Below are 20,294 nucleotides of genomic sequence, written 5' to 3' on the forward strand. Positions count from 1 at the left end.
TGGGCCCCACAGCCATGGGGTGCCTCAGCGACATGGCGGCACCCTGGCTACCGGGCCCTGTGCCGGCAGGGTGCTGAGCATGGCCCCGCTCGGCGCAGCTGCGCCGAGCGGGGCCATGCTCAGCACCCTGCCAGCTCCCACCATTAGTATTCAGGCCCCGTCACCGGCTGGCGACGGATTATTCCCGCCATGGCGCCGGGCACAGCCGTGCCCCGCTCGCCCACGGCATCAGCCCAGGGTGGGGGGGCACCCTGCCCTGCACCCAGGTTTGGGATGAGTCACCCCGGGCAGGGCAGGGCTTTCCCCTCCCTGCTGACTAACCCCGGGGCCTCAGGGAGATGCCGAATTGGGGTGACGCGGTCTTTTTGGGTGGAAAAGAGCTTCGGGGTGAACGGAGGCCATCGCCCCCAATGCCCCAGCGATGGGCTCCCAGGTGGAAGGGGTCTGAGGGAGAGGACGTTGCCAGACCATGCAGGAACTCACGCTGGAGGAAGAAGAGGAGGAAGGCCACCGTACGAGGCCAACAGACCCCATCCAGCCACGCCATCCCCTCTCCGGCACCGCACACCCATCCCCATGCCCACCACTGTCCCCCTCTTGCAGGAGGAAGGGCACAGGGCAGGGAGGGCAAGGGGCTCCACGTGAGGCTGAAGCACGGGGTGCAGTACCCCCGGGGTGCTGGTGCCATTTTGGGAACTGGGTGGTGGGGCAGGGTGGGAGCTGCAGCAGGACAGCATCCACATTTGCTCCCCAGCTCCCAGGGAGGAAGAGGAGGAAGAAAGAGAAGAAAGAGGAGGAGGAAGGAGGAAGGAGGAGGGAGGAGGAGGAAGAAGGAAGAAGAGGAGGAGGGAGGAGGAGGAAGAAGGAAGAAGAGGAGGAGGGAGGAGGAGGAAGAGGAGGAAAGAAGAGGAGGAAAGAGAAGGAAGAGGAGGAAGCGGGCAGCCAGCCCCATCCCCGCTTTCCAGGGCAGTGCAGGAGGGACGGACGATGCGTTTGGCCGCCCCATCCCCAGGGAGCCGGAGACTCCCTTTATTTGGAAGTGGTTCCCCACTCCCCACCACCTTGTTTTTGCCGGCAGGGAAGCGAGGCACGCATGCCAGGCACACATGCCAGCCGCCGGCACCACCACACAGGCAGGCAGAGTGATGCTTTCTGCTTTTATTCAATTAATGCAGCAATCTATACAAGAAAAAAAAAAAATAATGAAACCATGAAATTCCAAACCCTGACAGTGAAGAACCAAATTCTTGCTAAGAATCATCCAGAATTAAAAGATTCCCCCCATGTCAGACTGTACATAAAATAATCTCTGCCCCATTTACAGTGTTTCACACAGTACTTCTCGTATCTCAAACTTCAGAACTGTACAACTTTGTTACAAACCACGCTTTTTCCTAGGAAAAGCTTACGGGAAAAAATATTGCCACTTTTTTTTTTTTTTTATTTTTATTGGTAACAAAACAAAACAAAACAAATTAGAATCTTTAAAAAACAAAATTAAAGTCAGCCAGAACTTGTAAGTGTGGGCAGGAGCGCGGGAAGGAGCAGAGATATGCTTCTCGGCCAAACATTTCTCCTCCCGACTGGGAAAGGGAACATTTTTGGCAGATAAAAGACTATTTGCCGCTGGCGGGGGTCTGGACCCTGGCCTTTGCACCCCCCGAACCCTCCTCAAAGCATGGCAGCCATTTTGACCCCTGGGGCTCAGAGCACGTAGCGGCAAGTGCTGGGTGCTAACAGCGCTGAAATCCGAAGGGACGAGCTCTCATCCCAGCAGACGTCGGCTTGCACCGGTGCCGGCTCACCCCGGAGAGCGGGTCGGCAGCCCTGCGCCCCAGAAACCTCCCCAAACTCCGGGATGAGCCAAGCCTTGGGATGGGGAATTGCAGCTCCCGAGCATCACAGCTCTCGCCTGGCTAACGGCTGGATGAGAGTTGAGCAGCTGTGGAGCCAGATGTGGCGAGCTGGGCATCCCTGCTGCCGGTAGCCCCTCCTTAGGCCAGCAAACAGCCTTGCCTTCTCTTCCTACGGACGTATGGAACAAGAGCTTTAGTTCGATTGATGAGCCTTCTTGAGATACAGGTAACAGTAACAAACCCCAATTCCTCCTGCTTTTTGCAGAAAAGCGGGGACAAACCCCGCCCTCCTCCCCCTTCCTTAGAAAAGGAAATTCTCATGGTCTGGGCTGTGGGTCTGGGTGCGTGGGGTGATCACACTGGGCACAGCCTTCTTCCCAGTTTTGGGCTGAGCAGGTTACGTGAACAACCTGCTGCGGGTGGATGGAGAGGAGGTCGGACTGCGCAGCCAGACCAGACAGACAGGACAAAGCCGAAGGGGTCAGGTCCGTGCATGAGCCCGTCCCACGGAGCCGATGGGGGGAAGTTTTGCCTCCAAATTGGAGCTCACCACCCTCCATCCTCCGCAGCGGACCCACACCACCAGCCTGACCTGAAGCCCACAGGCAGCCCAACAGAGCCAGCGACAGAGAACAGGTATGGGCATCACAAGCGTTTCTGAGCCATAGTTTCACCAGACGGGTTACAGTAAGGGATCTAGACATCTGGATCCACGCGAAAAATGTCTCTTCTGGTTTCGAATCCAGGTTTCGCTCTGATGTCGTTCAGTGCAAAAGAGTTAAAAAAACCGTGTTATCTACACATATACATCCGTGTGTATAGAAAATGTCCGTACAAGTGGGGAAGATGGCCTGCCTATGCGCTGGGGACACCTCGCGCAAGAGATGCTACAGGCCGGACCGGTTGCGTCCCACTCTGTCTCCAAGGTGTCGAGCCCCAACCAGTCCGGTTGAAAACCAAGCGCACGCAAGAACAGACGGCGGCTCCGGCAAGGAGCTCCTCCTGTCCCTCCAGCCATGGCTGCCAGCTCAGACCCACCGCACAGATGCGGGGCAAGGTGGGGAAGGAAGGAAGGAAGGGAGAGCTCCTGACCATGGCATGCAGGAATACTGAAACAAACTGGGAGAGGAAGGATGCTAGCACACATACAGAGTGCACAAGGACCGGGATGAGGGATGGTTGGTACCGGGCCAGAGGTAAGACCTCAGGATGCCTTGTTCAGTCTTCAACGGAGATAAGAGCCAATGCCTCATCCCACAGGAGTCCTGCTCTGGGAAGCGGCCCCGGAAAGGCAGGCTGCCACCAGCATCATTTGGAGTTGACGCCAGGGTAGAGTATCTGTATTGCAGAGGTAGGCGTAGAATTAGGAGCCGGTGGGGGGGAGAGGTGGGAGACCAGGCTGCGCAGAGCCGAGACCTCTAGCAGTGACCACTGCCACCGTCAGCAGCACCCACAGCAGAGCCCGACACCGAGCAGGGCACGGGGCACGTCCAGGATGAATCCAGAAAGCCAATTCGAAACAGCCACGGCCAGGCATCCTGTTAGCAGGTCTCCAGCTTGCCGGAGATGTTTGCACCAGCCGTAAGGAAGAGAAGGGACGCTGCTCGCAGCATGTGGTTTTGCTATCAGGGGAATGCCAAGCTTTCCAAAACAGGGGGTTTGTAGCCAAGAGCTGGCCCAGATTCTCTGCAGAAAGCTGGGAGGGCGAGGAACACCGCTTCAAACGGTAAGCGTCGTCTGAAAAAGGCTTTTTAAAGGTTTCAGAAGCAGCAGAAGCGTGAACTTTCAGATCTCTGGGCAGACAAAACAGGTTCCTTCGAAGGCTGGTTGCGAGGCTGTGCCCATACCTCTGCACCGAGCCAACAGGGGCTCTTGCCAGGAAAGCAGTTGGATAAAGAGAATCAGGAGACAGGCATGGGAGACCTCACCTATGAACCCCTTGCAGATCAGTGGTGCTGAAGGCGATGGTAATTTCCTTTGCACTAATGTGACCGCTAGATCCAGCCTGAGCAGTAACCCCAACGACGGGCAAGTGGCAGGAGTTGCAGAAGTCAATGGGAAGGAAAAGGACACCAAGACCCAGATGTCAGCAAACGTGCTCGGTCGCCAAGGAACGGCGCTCTGGGGAACAACGCCTGGGTTTGGCGATTTTTTTTGACTGGGAGCCCCTCAAGACAGCAGCAAACGGGTTTCAAAATATATTACATCTTTTTATTGCCAAGCGTGCAGACCATGAAGTGTGTGGGGGACACAACACTAAGAAAAACTACAATTTGAGGGAGGGCAAAGCAGTAAAAATTTAAAAATAAGACTACTCCTTACAACTGCCAACACTTGGGTTCAAAGAATCAATTGGAGGAAGTTTCTTAAAAGTACGGTTCTAAATATGGTGTCGGGCTCCAAACTTTGAAAACGCTGAGGCTTCAGTCTGGGCTAACGCAAACCGGGTGGGAGAAGAGGAGGAAGGCAGCAGGCTTTCTAACACTAACTCCGTGGAGCCAAAAGCCCAATTCTTCTTAGCATTTTCTGTAGCCACCAGAAAACTCCCTACCCCAGGAATACAGGCAGGAATAAGCCAGGAGGAGGCGGGCAACTGCTGCAGCACTGGCTGCTGAATGCAATGAACCGGGGCCAAACTACACCCATGCAGCGTCCTCGCTCCCAGAGCCAGCCTCGGAGGGGACGGACCGCGGCCGAGCTGCCCGGCTCCCCTGAGGCTGCGGCAGCGCCTATTCCTGCTCTGACAAGAGCACAGCCGGTCCCTCGGGATGGGATGCTGTGCCGTCTCAACTCACTCCACCTAAAAGGGGCAGGGGGCCCAAAGCCAGTCCCCCAGACAGCGGAGGACAGCTCTTCTCAGGGGGTCCCAAGGCAAGCGTCCTCACAAACACAGTGTCTCTCCTGCTCCTCTTTGCTATCTCCAGCTCTGGGAAGCAGCATGCGCTCAATGCGATCACTCACTTGGCAGCCCCGGGGCTCCAATACGGACCTCGGGTCAATGCCAGGCCAGCCTCAGTGAAGCCAGCCACATCTCCTTCCTCCTCAACCAAAAATACACCCCTGGTCAGACCAGCACTGAGAAACCAGAGCTCAAGTACATTCTTCTCGGAGAGGGCAGCGCAGGGACACGAGGCTGCGAGTCCATGCTGGCTTGGGAAAAGGGACTGGAAAGGAAACCTACGGTATTTAAAAATGGTACTAAAGTGCAACAAAAACATCCTAAACCCTTTGAAATCAATCGCAGTAAGAGGGGTCTGCAAAGCTTCAAACTTCCAGTTACTGCAGGGCACCTTTAAAACAAACCCAGCAACAACTAGGTAAGAGCAGACCAAGGAGCCCTTTGGTGAAGCAAGGAATACGAGGCCGCCAGAGAGTTTCAGCTCCTGGGGTCAAACATCATATTTAGAACATTTGGAAAGGAAGAAAGTTAAAGCAAAAAACAAAAATACAATTCTTGAATCTTGCGCAATGAAACAGTTAAACTTTTTGGTGTTTTCAAAAGAAATCCCAACAGACAGCCTGGCATAACTTTATCTGCTTCCTAAGGGAGAGATGCCTGTTTGACCCATGACTCAGGACACCATGTGCACTGGACATGTTCCATCCTTACGTACGTCTCAGCATTCCTCCATTCATAAAAACATCGCTAGATCCTTCCTGTTTACTCTTCAGCCTGAAAGGAAAAACCAAAACTGAAGCTAGATGGAAGATAGCCAGAGGGAGGAGAAAGTTTTCACAGACTGGAGGCCAATCTCATCAGCTCCGTGAGCCCGGAAAGTGCAATCCTCAGTGTCGCCTCATTTTAACTTTCCTGGCTGGGCTGCCGTCCTCCTCTTCCTCGTCACCGTCCTCCGTGTACTCATAAGACCTTCGCCAATAGTTCTCGGAGCTGAAGGTGCTCCGTCTCCTATGTTTTGGTAAGAGGACTGAGCGCCTGTTCTCCTCTTTATCCATTTCCAGAATCCGTGGCCTACGGAGAGAGAGAAAGAGGGAGTGAGAGCACATCCATGGCAGGATTTAGGCATTCCCTTGTGCGCACACTATCTGCGGTTTTGCATACTTTGAGCAATACGGCTGACTCTTTCCACACTGCTCGCCCGGTACTGGGTACTCAGCAGAGCAGGCACAGATCACCAAGTTGCACCTCCCATGGTGGGGCTGAGAACTTTGCTTTTGATGGTGCAAGTCCTTCCCCGGGCAAGTTTTGGTCTTTACCTCCACCAGGAACTCTTCCGAACAGCCCAGTCATCACTTCTTAAGTGCAGCTTGTGGCCCCAAGAAACATCCCTTGGGCAGAGGGGTCTCTCTCTCCTACGGCAGAACTCACAGCACAGAGCTGAGCTCCTTTTTAAGCTGCTGTGGTGCTTGTGGTGCAGGATCAAACCACAGCTCCAAACTCCTTTGTCCTTTCGCTAGTTCTCTCAAACATCAGCACAGTGCAATTGTTATTTCTGCAAAGCTGCCTCTGCTCTCGCCTGCGATCGCTTCCTAGTAGGACTGGGCTGGTGGGCTGCACAGACCACTTATTTTATCTTAGGTGGCAACTGCCAATTTCCTCGAAGAGATACCACTATCCAGTACCCATGCTATTTACCTATGTTATACCGGAGTCTTTGAGGCCAAAGGAAGAGAAAAACATGGTTTTGATACCCATCTGCTGAAGGAGTCTATGCAAGCCCCCCCACCCCAATAAGGTCACATCAGGCTAGAAAACAGCTCTCGCGGATCTGCAGATTTGTCCTGCACGATGGCTCCTCTCATCACACGCTGGCCCACTGCATGCTCAGAGGCGAGCTTTCATCTGCAGGCTAGCTTCTCTAGTTTCTCTTCTTGATCTATCTTCCCAGTCAGTCTGAGTCCAGGTGAATGAACACGGCTCATAAACAAGCCATCCCCACCCTCCTCCTTCCAGGACAGGTTGAAACACGGGCTGGGACCGCACAGCGGCCAAGCCCCGGGACCAAGCCAACTTTTAGTTTTGACATGATGCACAGAGAATGCCGTCTCGATCCTCGGGAAGCTTTGGAATCGGAGAATGGCAGAAATATTGCACGACAGCCGGCAGACTGCCTATCACTCACGGCTATCGGTACGTTCACACAGAGCAAGGTGGTGTTTGAGGGAAGCCTTGCTGCAGAGCTCGAGCTGTCTGAAACCTCAGCAAGGAGCTCCCCTAACGGTCAGGCTTACGCATTCACGCAGTCTGGTTACACACACAAAAATATATACACGCAGCTCTGGAACCAAAACAGGTCTAAGAAGCTTCCCAGGAAGGCCTTCACCTTTCCCAGATAACAAAACCTCACGTTCTCTCCCAAGACTGCTTTCATAATATAGTTTAACACAGCTGCACAGGTTGCTTGGCAATAGAGGTCAAAAATAATTAGCTGCAGGGAAACTATTGTTCTGAATGACTGCATTATCAACAGCCAGCCAAATCTATTGCTTCTTCATTATGCCACTCACAGGATAAACAATGTAAGCTGCTTACAGCCAGAGCTTAGCCTCCGCAAGCCTAGGAGGAAGGTATAAAGAACCTCCTTCTGATAAAACAGATCTGTACACCACAGAAAGCACCCGGGAGGTGCAAACTAGGACGGTTTTAAGTGTGCTGTGCAGCCTCTCTTATCAGAGGCTGGGAACCTCAGACAGGCACTGACCTAGAGATACCATCCAAAACATTGCTCGTAGGAGAGATCATCCTACCTGTGAGCAGCATCGGGATCCGCTTTGCGATGGGACCGCTTTGGTTTCAGGATCTGGTCCCGGTTGCTTCCCGATAGACGGTCAGAGTTATAACCTGGTGGCAACACAGAGCTACTCAGCGATTTTGTTTCCAATCGAGGTGCATCTAGTCTTGTTCTGCAAATATTTAAAGAGAAGAGAATTTGCAAGGAGTTTCTACAGAACCACTAGCACGCTGCAGCAGACGTCTGTCCTAGATGCGCTGAAGCAGAAGCCTCAATCCCAGCCACACAGCTCAGGAAGAGGCTCAGGACTCTCATGCTCAACAGCAAAACAAGCTGCAGCTTCCCGGTAGTTGCAGCTTTGCTGCCTTGGTTAGAGGGAGGAGGAAGGCCTAGGGACACATGTAGTCATCATGCAGCGAACGCCAACGGTGCTGGGCTCACTGTAATCCCAGTTACGGGATGCAGAGTAGAGGCGTTAGAGCCCCTGTGAAACCCTGTGAAATCACAGTGACTCGTCAATAACTCACAGCTCCAGTCAAGCCACCTGGGAGATGCCCTGCGAAATTTATCATCACCTACAACAGTAATAACTGCTTCTATCTGGAAACTCCCTACTATCTCAAGATCTCATGGGGTCAGGCGTTTCTCAGCTTGACTAAGAGGTTTGAAGAGTTGAAGTACGAGTCAGGAGAAGGCCTAGCAAACAGAAGCTGCACCACATCCCTCCCAGCAGCGCAGCACCGCCGTGTTCGTGCTGGGATAGAAATGCGCTCAAGCTACACCGGAAAGCGAGCACAGCTCGTCCCAGAGCAGAACCGTCGCTGGCCCAGGCACGATTGCAGCCATGCACACATGGAGGGAGGCAGCAGACCGAGCAGCAGGAATGAAAACTCGACGGCACAGCGTCCTATCACGGCGCTGCCACCGTCCCCAAGCACAGCACAGTTACCAGTCTCAACTTACAAGCACCGCTAAAGTCCATTTCAAAACACAGACTGAAATCTAAGAATGGGCAAAACACACTAAAAGGTGGTACTGGTGCTCCAGAGCTGCCAATTTCAGGAGGATCCAAGCCACCTCCCAGAAGGAAAGGCGCCCTGATATTGGTGCTGCAGCCTGTCTCCATCCTTGGGATTAGGGGTGAATATGGAAGGGGTCTGGATGAAAGAAGAGAAAGTAGTTAAAGAATCACTACTTGCTCTCTAGTGCTGAACTTTAGCTCCCGAGGGAGGTTTCCACAGGAGAATCCCAATGTGAATTCCCATTAGGAAGCACATCTAGTTGCCAAGCTTCCTCTCCGCCATCGGGGAGAGCCTCTTCAGTTTGCCAGGGCGATGCCAGACTGGCACAGGTGAAGCCAGGCACAGCAGCCGAAGCCCGCCCAGCATGCCAGAAACAAGGAACACTTCTGCAGGCAGCTGCCAGGTTGGAGCCTGCACTAGCCCCCAGTGCCGGCGTCCTGAGCTGTTCTCGGCTCCAGGACTGGACCCAATCCAGCTAGAACACCAAAAGGCATTGCAGATCCTGCCCCAGACAAATTAGGTGGATTAAATACCTCTCAAATACAACAGCAGCTACAGGCCTGCAATTAAAACAAACAAACCACCAAATATACTGCGAGGGCAAAGGAACACCAGCCACGCTCTCTCTGTCCACAGAGCAACGCAGGTGCGAGCTGCAGGAGCAGGTATGAGGAGAGGCTATACTAAAATGGAGAGCAAATTACCTACCAAAGTTCAAGTTAAACAGAATAACTCCCCAATGTAACCGCTTACAAATGGCAGCACGAGCCCTCTAAAATGACTTTCAAGACCCGCTTGAATAGGTCTCATTTCTACCCCCACTGCCAACGTCACCTCTTTCCGCATCTCATGAAATTGAGAGTGCCGTTCCTCCCCACCCAGCCTCTCGCTCAAAGCACTTCCAAACCTTGCTGGCTCCCCACAGTCCTGCACTCCGATACGCAGGAAACACTGTAAATATCATCACACTACAGCACTGAAGTGTTTATGACCTACTTGGTAACCATGCCGCTCTCAAGCATCCTGCAAAACCCAGCCACTTCTCCAGCTCGCGCAGCTTTGTTCTGCTGCTGCTGCCAGCAAAAACCGTCTCTAGAACCACGCGCTCGGAGTAGAGGCAAGAGCAGATCCAGGCTCAAACGTCTGGGACACAGCAGGCTCTGGCAGCTTATTCAGAGCCGAATATCCCAGCTCCGAGCTGCAGCAAAGTTTATGCCGCTCTACGATCCAACTGATCTGATGCCGCTGGAAAGCTCGGGGCTGATTCTTACCACGAAGGCGAGGAAGAGGAGTTTTACGAGGCCGCTCGCTGGCTGCTCCCAAGCCTCTCGTGCTAGCAGGCTACCAGCGGAAGTAGCTGTTTTCCTGGTTGCATAACACGCTATTTCAGACTGCACAAAGTCGCATGATCCGGGACTAGGGAATGGCATTCGCTGCAGCAATACATGCCGTGGGGATGCGAGCGCTGACAAAGGTCACCGCAGCCCTGCTGTGCATGCATGCGTGCACACGGGACTCGGCGAGGAGACGGCCGCCGTCACGAGGGATAAACAGCTATTAATAAGCTCTATTTGGCAGCAATCAGAGCGCACCCTTTGGCAAATAGGTAATTGCCGTGTATTCACCAGGGCTGCTAAGCTCTGCGGAGATTATACAAAAATTATTACCAGGGGGTTTCCACTTTGCTCAAGAGAAAAATCCTGTTGTGGTTTCATTCAGCCTGCCAGTAAAGTCAGCCCATCGCCGTCTGTGTATGACTGGGCAGTGATACTGCTGCTCTAACGCTGAGCAGGGGGAGACAGAAGGACACACCGCTACAGAAGGATGGCTAAGCAAACGGAGCCAATGCAGCTCTGCTAGGGGCTGGTGGGCCTTGTCTGCTCAGCAGCGATGCACCGGGTTAGCCGGGTCCATCTCAGCCAGAGAGGTGCTTGCCCAGTTGCACTTTGAGGGCAGTCAGGCTAAACGAAATAACACCCTTAGCTTACAGAGGCTGGCAAAAGCAAGAGGTAGAGCCAGTTTAAACATGATATCTGCACCAGTTTGGGCAGCTTTACCTTATTTAGAGACTGTCTTTTCTAGGGAACGGCTCCACAGCCCAAGACAGACAGCTTCTCTATCCCAAAGCCCACCTAAAGCAGCTCCAGGATTTGGAGGTGCCTTCCACTGATGCTCGTCAGCACCTGCACTACTTTTCATTGGCTGCAGTAACCGATAACGTGAACGTAACAGCCTTTTATCGCAACCCTCGCACCTTAAACCTCCCGTGGCAATAACCAACTATCGCGTGGTTTGGTTCTACTCTTTCTTTCTTTGATCCCACTCTATCACCTGCCACATCTCATCCTGCCTCCTTGGGTCTCTGCTCATTTTGCTGGGCTAACGCCTCAGGGCTGCTGTTTTTCCTGCCTTCATGTCACGGGTCTCTCTAACCAGATGTCCAATTCCACTCCGCTGGCTTTGTGCCGTATCTTCACAACGTTGCCAGACTTGTTTTGAAACCAACTAAGCTGTCCAAAGGCTCAGCAAGTCTGAATCCAGACCGCTTGCCTATTAGCCTTATGCCAGCCTGGGCCACAACTGCAGCCCTGCCCTCATGCTCACGCTTTTGTCTGGGTTTACAGTACTCAAGTCTTGTGTTTTCACTTGCAAAAAGATTTCTTGACAGTGGAATTACTGCTAACACCTTCTAAGGCACAATCAACATGGGTCAACATGCGGCAGTCACATTTTTTTGGTCTCCTAGTAGAAGAAACTGATGAGAGGGGACATTTCTGGGCACAAACAGAGGTCATGCTGAGGGAGTTTGGGGTGGGGTTGGTTTGGCATTTTCTTCATTTTCTTCTCTAAAGAGCTCAGGAACAGACACCAGCTGATGAAATGCCATCAGGACAGGACAGCGGATCTTCTAAAACAGGAAGCGTGCGATACAGCTTACGGAGCTCGGCTTCCCAACACCGACTCCAAGGACAAGCTCTGTAAAGTGAGCACTAAATTCACTGCATCCGTTTCACTTCGAAGCTGGCATCCTCCTCCCTCTCCCCAGGAAATGAAAACCATGCTACCAAGAAAACTTTATCTGCTTTATAGGAGATTCTTCATCGTAAGCATCAGCTTCAAAGGACTGTCCAAGTAACTCACGCATGTGGGTATCATATGATCAGACACCTGAATACATAGCCCAAAACAAGAGAGTTTGAAATCCTAGCTGTTTGGAGTTAGGCAGCCAATGAAAGCCAGGTGTTTGGACACGAAGAGCGCTTGCAAACCCAGACGTTACAATGAAGTACTGCTGCACAGAGCCAAGGAGTGGTTAACTCTGCAGTAACAAGTTCCATCTACTCCCACCGGCCAAGCGACGGGCATGGCAAGACACAAGTGAGCACCAGAGTGACATCTAATCAAGATGCAAGATCAAGCCAGCAAATTAGCAAGCAAGGCAGTTTTAAAGTGTTTCTTTAAAAGCACCTTAGGAAACATCACACCACCACATGCAAGTTTATCTTATTGCTTGGAGGGCTTCAACACTTACTTTCGAAGGATGATGACAGCTCTTCTCTCCTTGATGTCCTGTGGTCGAATACAGTGTGTAATTTCATCGGCTGCATATCCACTGACAACAAAAACAAAAAGCCACTGTGAGAAAGATGACAGGCAGAAGCAGGAAGTGGTTGCCAGCCTCAACAACTCTGTTTGGCCAGTCATTTCCTAACTTCCACCAGGAATTCCTCCTCCAAACACCATTCCCCAGGCATGCAGGAGCTAGGCTTATAGGAAGGAAGAAACTTCAGGAAAGAATGAGGACAGTCAGGGCTTTTTTTCTTTTGGTTTTGGACTCAATTTTTTAGCGTATACCAGAGGAAACTGCCACATGCCACAACACTGTGAAATAAGACATGTAGAAAATGAGTTTATGGAGTGTAAATTCAGCCAATTCATTTATCAAGAAATTAGAGAGCAACAGGGGGGAAAATAAAAAATCAGCGCATTGCTCCAAAGCATCTTCTCATGCATGTCCCCAAGAAAAAACATCTCTCACGGCTGAGATGCACAGCATACCCAGACACGAACATGTACTGGAGTCGATGAGATTTGTTAGTTGAGGGAAGGGGTGCAGCGGTGGCAAGAGTCGAGAGTCTCACCCCCCCCTTCCCGGGCACAGACGCCGCCATTTCAGCACGCTCGCCCTCCCCGCTACTCCCCACGTGGCACATCCTCAGCCACGGTACAAACATCACCCCCCAGCACAGCCCAACCCCGACACAACACACACAGGGTAACCCCCAAATTCGGACCTGCAAACCAAGCTGCACTCCCCAAACCTTGCTGCTGCAGGACTCACAAGGCAAGACAGCTACCTGGGCCGAGGAAAATTGCAGCAGGCTCGAGCAGCTGCACGGCCGCACAGTAGCTGTTCTCAGCAGGAGCGTTTCGCTATATGAGGCGACTTCAACTACTCCACGTTTCTAGCAGGCAGGAGGAAAGCCCCGGCCAACGAGGGCCCCAGCTACCCACAACACACAGGAGCGTTTTTATTGTGGCTCCTTCTGTTCCTCAGCACAATTCCTGGGGTCCAGCACAGCACGTGAGATTGCGGCGGGTCTGCGGAGAGCGGCCATTACACCCGCTCGGACACACAAACCACCCTGCCAGGAGCACATCTCGTCACTCACGTGGGTGCTAGCAAGCAGGTCCGAGAGGTGGGCCTGCCCTCTACCTGCTGTTTGGAGAGCGTCTGCTCACAAGAAAGCCTTCTAGAGTCCAATACGGGGAAAAGAGAAGGTAAACACCTTCAGAGCCTCCTGAAACGGCTGGCAAGGACAGGAAGACCTTTGAAGGGACTTGGGCGAAGGCTGCTCACACCACACAAAGCTAGCACACCCCCAAGCTAGTTTAACCTGAAGCAGAAATCACCAAGCCCACTCTCCCCACGAGGCTTTCCTGCAAAGCTGCTGCCACGCCAGCTCTCAGCCGTCCCTCCAGGAGCACGGCCAGGGTCATCGGCTTGCAGGTTATTCAGGACGCCCAGAGCAGAGAACACGTCACGCACACGCAGGTCTTCTAAGGGACCGGGTGTTCTTTATCCGGTTAGATAACCCACCCACTCACTGAGAAATGCACACCTCTCTCTGAGAGGAGAGTTAAGAGTCTAAAACAGTTAAAACAGGGGTTGATGTCCATCCCCCCCATCCTCCGGGGCATTGCAGAACAAGCCAGTGTTATGCTAAGGGGCTTATAATGATGCTCTATTATGTTCCAGGAATCTCTGCGTCAAGCTCCAGTGAATTCATTAATATCACCCACGTTAACATTCAACTCGGCACATCCTCAGCGACACCCTGAACATCAGCAAAAGGCCTGCTTCCAGACCTGCGTCTCCATCATGAGATGTCAGCCTGGCCGCTTGTTCTCGCTCCCCGGCTCACTTTCAGATTGGCCCTAGGCAGAGCTAGTGGTCCCAGATGCACCAAAGCAACAGCCCCAGTACTCCGGTCCAAGGCCCTAACGGGGACCCACCAGTCTGCCCCAGTGCCATGCTGGTGTGGGAAAACTCAGCTTGTACCATATCAGATACAACGATGGCATCTTTCTGCACAGCCCTCCAGCAAAGGGGTTTATACAGGCACCAGGCAGCGAAATGAAAGAAAAGGATTATTTGGTCGTGTCACGCTTGTTCTGCTTTGTGCCAGCATGAACTTCTCACCCACTGCCCGGCCTCGCCGCATCCTGATGACAGGTGAAGGTGCAGACACTGGAACAAAACACCCGTAATAATATCGAGGGTCTACCCAGAGATTTCTTGCCCAGAGAACAAACCCAGAGCTCGAGGTAAGACATAACTTGGTCAGGAAAACCCTACACTGCTGCCCACAAGAACACCTGAGCATGACATGTCCAGCCTAGAGGGTTTTCCAGAAGAACATGGGGAGGTGCAGATGCTCTCCACATGCTCCCCCAACTCACAGGCCAACTCCTAATTCACCTGTTGGACCTTATAGCCCCAAGACCTTCCCCAGTCTTTTTCAGTCCAGAGGAGTTACAGCCAAGCCGCAACATAACTGAGTCACATGGAGATGAAAGCAGATTTTTTCATACAAACATCACCAGAAAGGAGGCCCTAAAGTTCTGCACGGTCTCCAACAAGAAATATTTCCAGGGACTGACGACAGCCGGGCCAGCTCGCAGGCAGAGGGACCTCACACACTGGCCCATCGCAGGGTTTGAGCAGCTTGAGGCTTCGCCTGTGGTTCAGGAAAGCTGCTGCCACAAACCATGGATGTGACACTGACCAGTTCAAGCAGAGCTTGAACAAATCTATTCGCCTCATCACCACTGGCACGCACAGAACTTCCTCTGCACCAACAGCCTGTTCTGAGGGATTAGACTTTTCTGGAAAAGCATCTAATCCAGGCAGTCATGGAGAGATTCCTGCAGCTGGGAAGAAAGCAGGTTCATCCTCCAGAGACTCCAACCAGTTCCGATTATGCTACCGCCAGGCATGCCTTGAGACAACAGGAAAGACAAACATCATGATGTTTCCACTGCTGTTACAAAGAGCGGGGAAGACAACCTGGAGCACTCACCAGCTGCAGAAGGGAAGCCCGTATGGCATACAAGCTCTCAGAACTTGGGAAATATTACCTTTGGTCATTTGTTCCTCTGGCTAACTGCAACTGCACTATTTCCAACCACAGTGCCGAGACGCAACGCCCAGCGGTTACACAAAAGCTGGCTGGGTGCCGAGATTTGCTACCGATGACAGCGACAGCGGGGCACGGTGCAGCACAGGGGTCCGGCTGGAACCACCCGACCCAGCTGGCTCTGCACACCCTACCCCAGCTCCCTTCCCTTTTTTCCAGGCTAAGCATTTGTCCAAGCACGTGTTCCCCAGATGATTGGGCAAATTCCTCTGTCTCCTCCCCTCTGCTTCTATCGATTGATGCTCATCAAATTCTCTTTTTAAAAAAAAAAAAAAAAAAAAAAGAAGAAAACCCACAAACGCAGCCCAGCCAGCAGCCCTCAACAGACAGCTGATGGTCCACAGGACTGAAATCCAGCTTAATTCCGACTGCCCAAGAGCAGCGGCACAGAGCGAGGTGCTGCTGCTGCTTTCTCTCGGCCTGGCTGGCAGCAGGACAAACCTGCAGGAGCACCCGCTTCTGGGGGCTGCGGGAGAAGAGAGGGCTGGAGAAGGTCGTCTTCTACATGTCAGAACCTACAAGGGCAAATCTTCACCGCAAATGTGAAAAGAAAGGAACAAGTGCCTTGCTGGAAGGGCAAAGGGCTCATTACCGGGTCACGGGGTGGCTCAGCTTTTCTCCTGCTTGCTGGCAGAGGTGCACAGCCCAGTCAGGAGAATCTCCCTTCCACCTTTTTAACACTAACCTGTCGTTTGAGAGCCAAATACTTTCCAGCCAGTTCGAGGCAGGTTCAGCGTTTGCAAAAATCGGGAGGACGATGTGGAATAAGCTGCTGAGAGCAGGAACAGGACAGGCGTGATCTGGGGAGAGCCCGAGAGCAATGTGGAGGGCAAAGAGAGAGATCCAAGAGCTTTCTTTAGATCCTCACGATTCCCACACGGTGAGCAAACGCACGCAGCTACCCTGGCTTCCCCAGAAAGGCGGCACGCCAGCAGCAGCCACTGACCCAGCAATATTTGAATCACAGACATTACAAGCATGCCATTTCTATCTGCGCCGTTTCCCTATCTCCAGGGCAACTGCCTTCAGCAACTGTTTACCGAGAGGAGAAAAAGCCAAGTTTGGGGAGTTGACTTCAACATGACCAAAGGCTGGATTTTGGAGGTACACCCCAGAGAGCCTACCGAGGGTCTGCACCTCTCCCCACTCCTCCCAAATCGCTGGGGTTAGAGGGGAGACAAGGAGATCCCCCCGGAGTCGAGGAACTTGCATCCAGCCAGGATCATATCATCACAGAACAATCACTTTGGCAGAATCTCTCTTAAGTGAGTGCTAAGTATCTGCTAACTGCTTTACCGAAATTGAAATAATCCCCCCTTTTTAAAGTCTATTATTTGCTGGAAAGCAGAACATCTAAGGCCAGCGGTGGGTCGGTCAGAAACCAATTCTTCTAGTCAGAGTTAAAAGATATATTTGTTTGATTTGTAGGCTTGTTTCAGCCACTTTAATACTGATTAGGGCACCCAGATGATGCTGGCCACCAACCCAAATGCACAGGCCTGGGAGACACCCCGCTCCAATTCTGGGAGCCCTGAGCCAGCTGGATTTTCCCAGCAGTTTTGGGAGAACAGTGAGAGTCTGGGACAAGAAAACATCATTCTCTGGTCCCAGAGCAGAAAAAAGCACCTCTTCCTCCTCCCGCCATCCTCCACAGCAAAGTCCCAATCCTCCTTCGGACATAAGGCCAAGAGAGTTGTCCTAGTGGCCTCGACTACAAGACTACAGAGTGACCCTGCATTAACGGTTCCGCCAGCACGCTTCTAAGCAAGAAAAACCTTTCACTGTCCTTAAAAAAAAAAAAAAAATCTCTGGCCGTGAAAGGAAGGACAACTATTTACTCCAGGACCCACAGGGAAAGGCAGTGCACGGGTTTGCATCACCAGCAGGAAAATTAGGGTAAAAAGTTTCCCTCCTCGCATCTAAGAGGAGAAGTCGGGGCGCGGAGCGGCCGCCTCGCACCCGGCAGTCTCCATCCCCAGGAACGGAGCTTGCTCTGTGGGAAAGGACACGCGGCAGGAGGGGTGTCCCCCCTCCCCGCCCCGGTCCTGTTTCACAAAATCACCCTGACCTCTGCCCCCTCCCTGCCCCGGCCAATCCACCAGAAAACAAGAAAATTTCCTCAGCGCCATTCCCGCTTCCCTCCGCAGCCTCCCTCATCCCTCGCTAATCCACAGAAGTTACCTAACGCCGGGGGTACGGTGAGGATTAGTTAATGTTTGTGCAGCTTTTCCGAGATAAAAGCTACGCGAGATCTTGGCATTTATTATTGATGCGCTAGTCAACGGTGCGAAGCTGTGTGTATGTGGGGGGAAAAAATTCCTTCCCGAACCCTGCGGCGATCACTTTACAAGCCAAAGCAGGGGATTGTGTTACGGCCTGGGAGCCCTGAAAACCTGCCTGGACCTTCCCCAGTCCGAAAGAAAAAAAAAAAAAAAAAAAAGAACCCAACGCCAAATGAGGATACAGTTGGTAGCTTGGAGCGCTGCTGGCAGGGTCCGGGCAATCCCTGCTCCTGGCATGGAGAACTCTGACCTTCAGGGACACGAGGGGCTGGTGCTCACCGAAATCAGGCAGCCGCGGTGCCGGGTTTTGAGCCACCCTCGCCGAGACCCGGCCACTGGCAGGTCCGTACGCACCAGCCTGCGTGCAGCCTGCCTGTCCCCTTACCTGCCTGTTCTGCCCGCCCGGCGCATACCGGGAGGCAGCGGGGATTAGGAAGCAGGCGTTTCCCAGCGCCAATCCCAGCTTTACTAACCGACCGGCTGCATGACCTTGGGCAGGTCATTTTGCCTCCACAGCTCTTTCCCCGCTTGCAAAAAACGCACGTAAAGTCCTTTCTCACACCCGCAACCCACCGCGTTTCCAAGTGACAGTCCCACGGGGCTCTGCGCTCCGGTCTCCCCATCGGCGTCGGGCAGAGGAGGGTTTAGTATTCCCAGTTTACAGACTGGGAAGACGAGGCCGTTCACACCTCCTCTCCACGTTTAAGGTCAGGTCGGGGAGGCACCGGCCAAGCTAAGAATAGACCCAGGAGCCCCGTCCCAACCAGCTGCTCCGCTCTGACCGCTCTTGGGCAGAGGATCCATTTTGCGTCTCGATGCGTTATTTTAACCATTTACAGGAACTACGGCAAAGCTCGGCTCCGAAGTGGCCACGCTCCCAGCCAGGACTCGCCTCGAGCTCCGCAGAGAGGGCACCCACCCAAAATCAATCACCCACCCAAATCCCCATCCATCACGGCGGCAGGACCCCCCTTCCCCGCCCAAATCCTTCCCTCAACCCCTTCCGCCGCAGCGAGACCCTGCACGCCCACGGGCGGGCGAGATCAAGCCCGAGCTGCCATCGGGGTGTGCATCCACGTGCCTCGTGATTAGCGTTACACAACCGAGCGCCGGCACGTTAGCGGAGGCCTCGGCAACGCGGGCGAGTTACCTGAGCACCGTGACGCTTCCCCTCTTCACGGGCAGGAAGAGAACAGGCTCCGAGACCCTGATGGGTTTGAACTGGAATTTACACCCGAAGCAGAGCGCCGAGTCGCTGAAGAAGGAGACGGAGACGATGGGCCTCTCGAAGATATGGATGGGGTCCACGTGGGAGACAATGCAGCCCCCCGGCTGGTAGTCGTTGATGACGGCACTGTTCACAAAGCCCTCGGGAATCACCCGGTGCTCCACCAGCTTCCTGATCACCAGGTCGTGCACCCACTCAGGGATGGCGTCCACCTCCCCCCGCGGGTACAGGCGCTCCTGGCCGGGGCCTCGTCTCTGCAGCTGAGACCCGTAGGTGTAGCCCTCCCCGAAAAAATACTTGTTCCGCAGCGGCGCCCGATCCACCGTGTGCTCCTTGTAGAGCCCCTTCTCCGCCCGGGACACCACGTCCTCGATGCGAGCTTCGATCTTGGCGCACTCCTCGGCGCTGAAGAGGCGAAGCTGGCGGATGCCGCTTTTGACTTTCCGAGCTTCTTCCTCCTCCTTCTGCTCCTCGTAGTCGCTAGGCTCGGAACCGGAGTCCTCCTGGTGCCGGCGCTTGCGATCGTAGGGGGGTTCGGGGTGCTCCCGCGGGAGGCTGCCGCCGCCGCCGCCTTTGTGGCCGTCCCGGTATGGCATCATGGACTTGAGCTTCTCCCGCAGGTCCGTGTAGCCGCTGCCGGCCATAGTGCGTCCGCAGCCCCCGCCTCTATCGATCCCGGCGCTGCAGGCGGCGGCGGGCGGCGGCGGGGGACGCGCAGCTGCTATTCATGGCACCCGCCGCCCTGCTGGAAGAGCCCCGGAGGAACGGGGAGGTGAGGACGGGGCCTGCCGACACCGCGACCGGCTGGGCCGTGCCCGCCGGGCCCCGGTTCGCCACCCCCCCACCCCGCCCCCGGCCCCGGGGAGATGGGACCCCGCTCCCGGCGGGCAGCACGGCGCCCGCCCGCCCCCTCCCTCCCGCCGCGACGGCTCCTCCCGGGGGGGGGGGGGGGGTAAGGGGGGGGCGGCCCGGTGGACGCCACACTCACGGCTTCGCCCGGGGCGGGCGCGGACAATGCTGCCGGTACCGCCGGCGGCGCTCAGGCGGCGGCCGGGCCTGGCACATGCCCAGCGGCGGCCCCGGCGAGGCGCGGCGCCCTGCCCGCTCCCGCCGCCGCGGCGCTGCCCATGGCGGGGGGGGGGGAGCGCGGAGGGGGGGGGACCGGGCCGGGCCGAGCCGGACCGGGAGGAGGAGGCGGTGGCGGCGGCGGCGACCGGGGGGTCTCGCGCGGCCCTTCCCGCGGCGCGCTACGTCACCAGGAGCCAGCCCGACATCCCGGATCGCCGCGGGGCCGCCCACCGCGCCCGCCCCGCCCCGCCGCGCACGCGCCCCGCCGCCCACCGCCGCCGCCACCACCCCACCACCAACCCCCCCCCTCCCTCCCCCCAGCCCCGCCCCTCAGGACGCACGTACGGGGACGCAGCGGCCCCGCCCCGCACGGCCCGGCCGCCACCTCAGCCCGCGCCTCGCGCCGTAACGGCTACCGGCAGCGCCGCGACGCCCCGCCCCGCCTCC

The 20,294-nt window shown here is 54.7% G+C and overlaps 1 protein-coding gene across 1 annotated transcript; it reads right to left on the minus strand.

The window, feature by feature from the left end:
* Positions 1 to 1,154: 1,154 nt before the first annotated feature.
* On the minus strand, positions 1,155 to 19,438 carry ALKBH5 (alkB homolog 5, RNA demethylase). The gene is made up of 4 exons (XM_009481977.2): positions 18,702 to 19,438; positions 12,101 to 12,181; positions 7,563 to 7,718; positions 1,155 to 5,826 (listed from the first exon to the last, which is right to left on the minus strand). Exons 1-4 carry the CDS (start codon positions 19,421 to 19,423, stop codon positions 5,643 to 5,645), a joined length of 1,143 nt encoding a protein of 380 aa, XP_009480252.2. The 5' UTR covers positions 19,424 to 19,438; the 3' UTR covers positions 1,155 to 5,642.
* Between the last annotated feature and the right edge of the window lie 856 nt (positions 19,439 to 20,294).

This window comes from Pelecanus crispus, chromosome 11 (assembly GCF_030463565.1).
Source record: "Pelecanus crispus isolate bPelCri1 chromosome 11, bPelCri1.pri, whole genome shotgun sequence".
In the NCBI taxonomy this organism is placed as follows: Eukaryota; Metazoa; Chordata; class Aves; order Pelecaniformes; family Pelecanidae; genus Pelecanus; species Pelecanus crispus.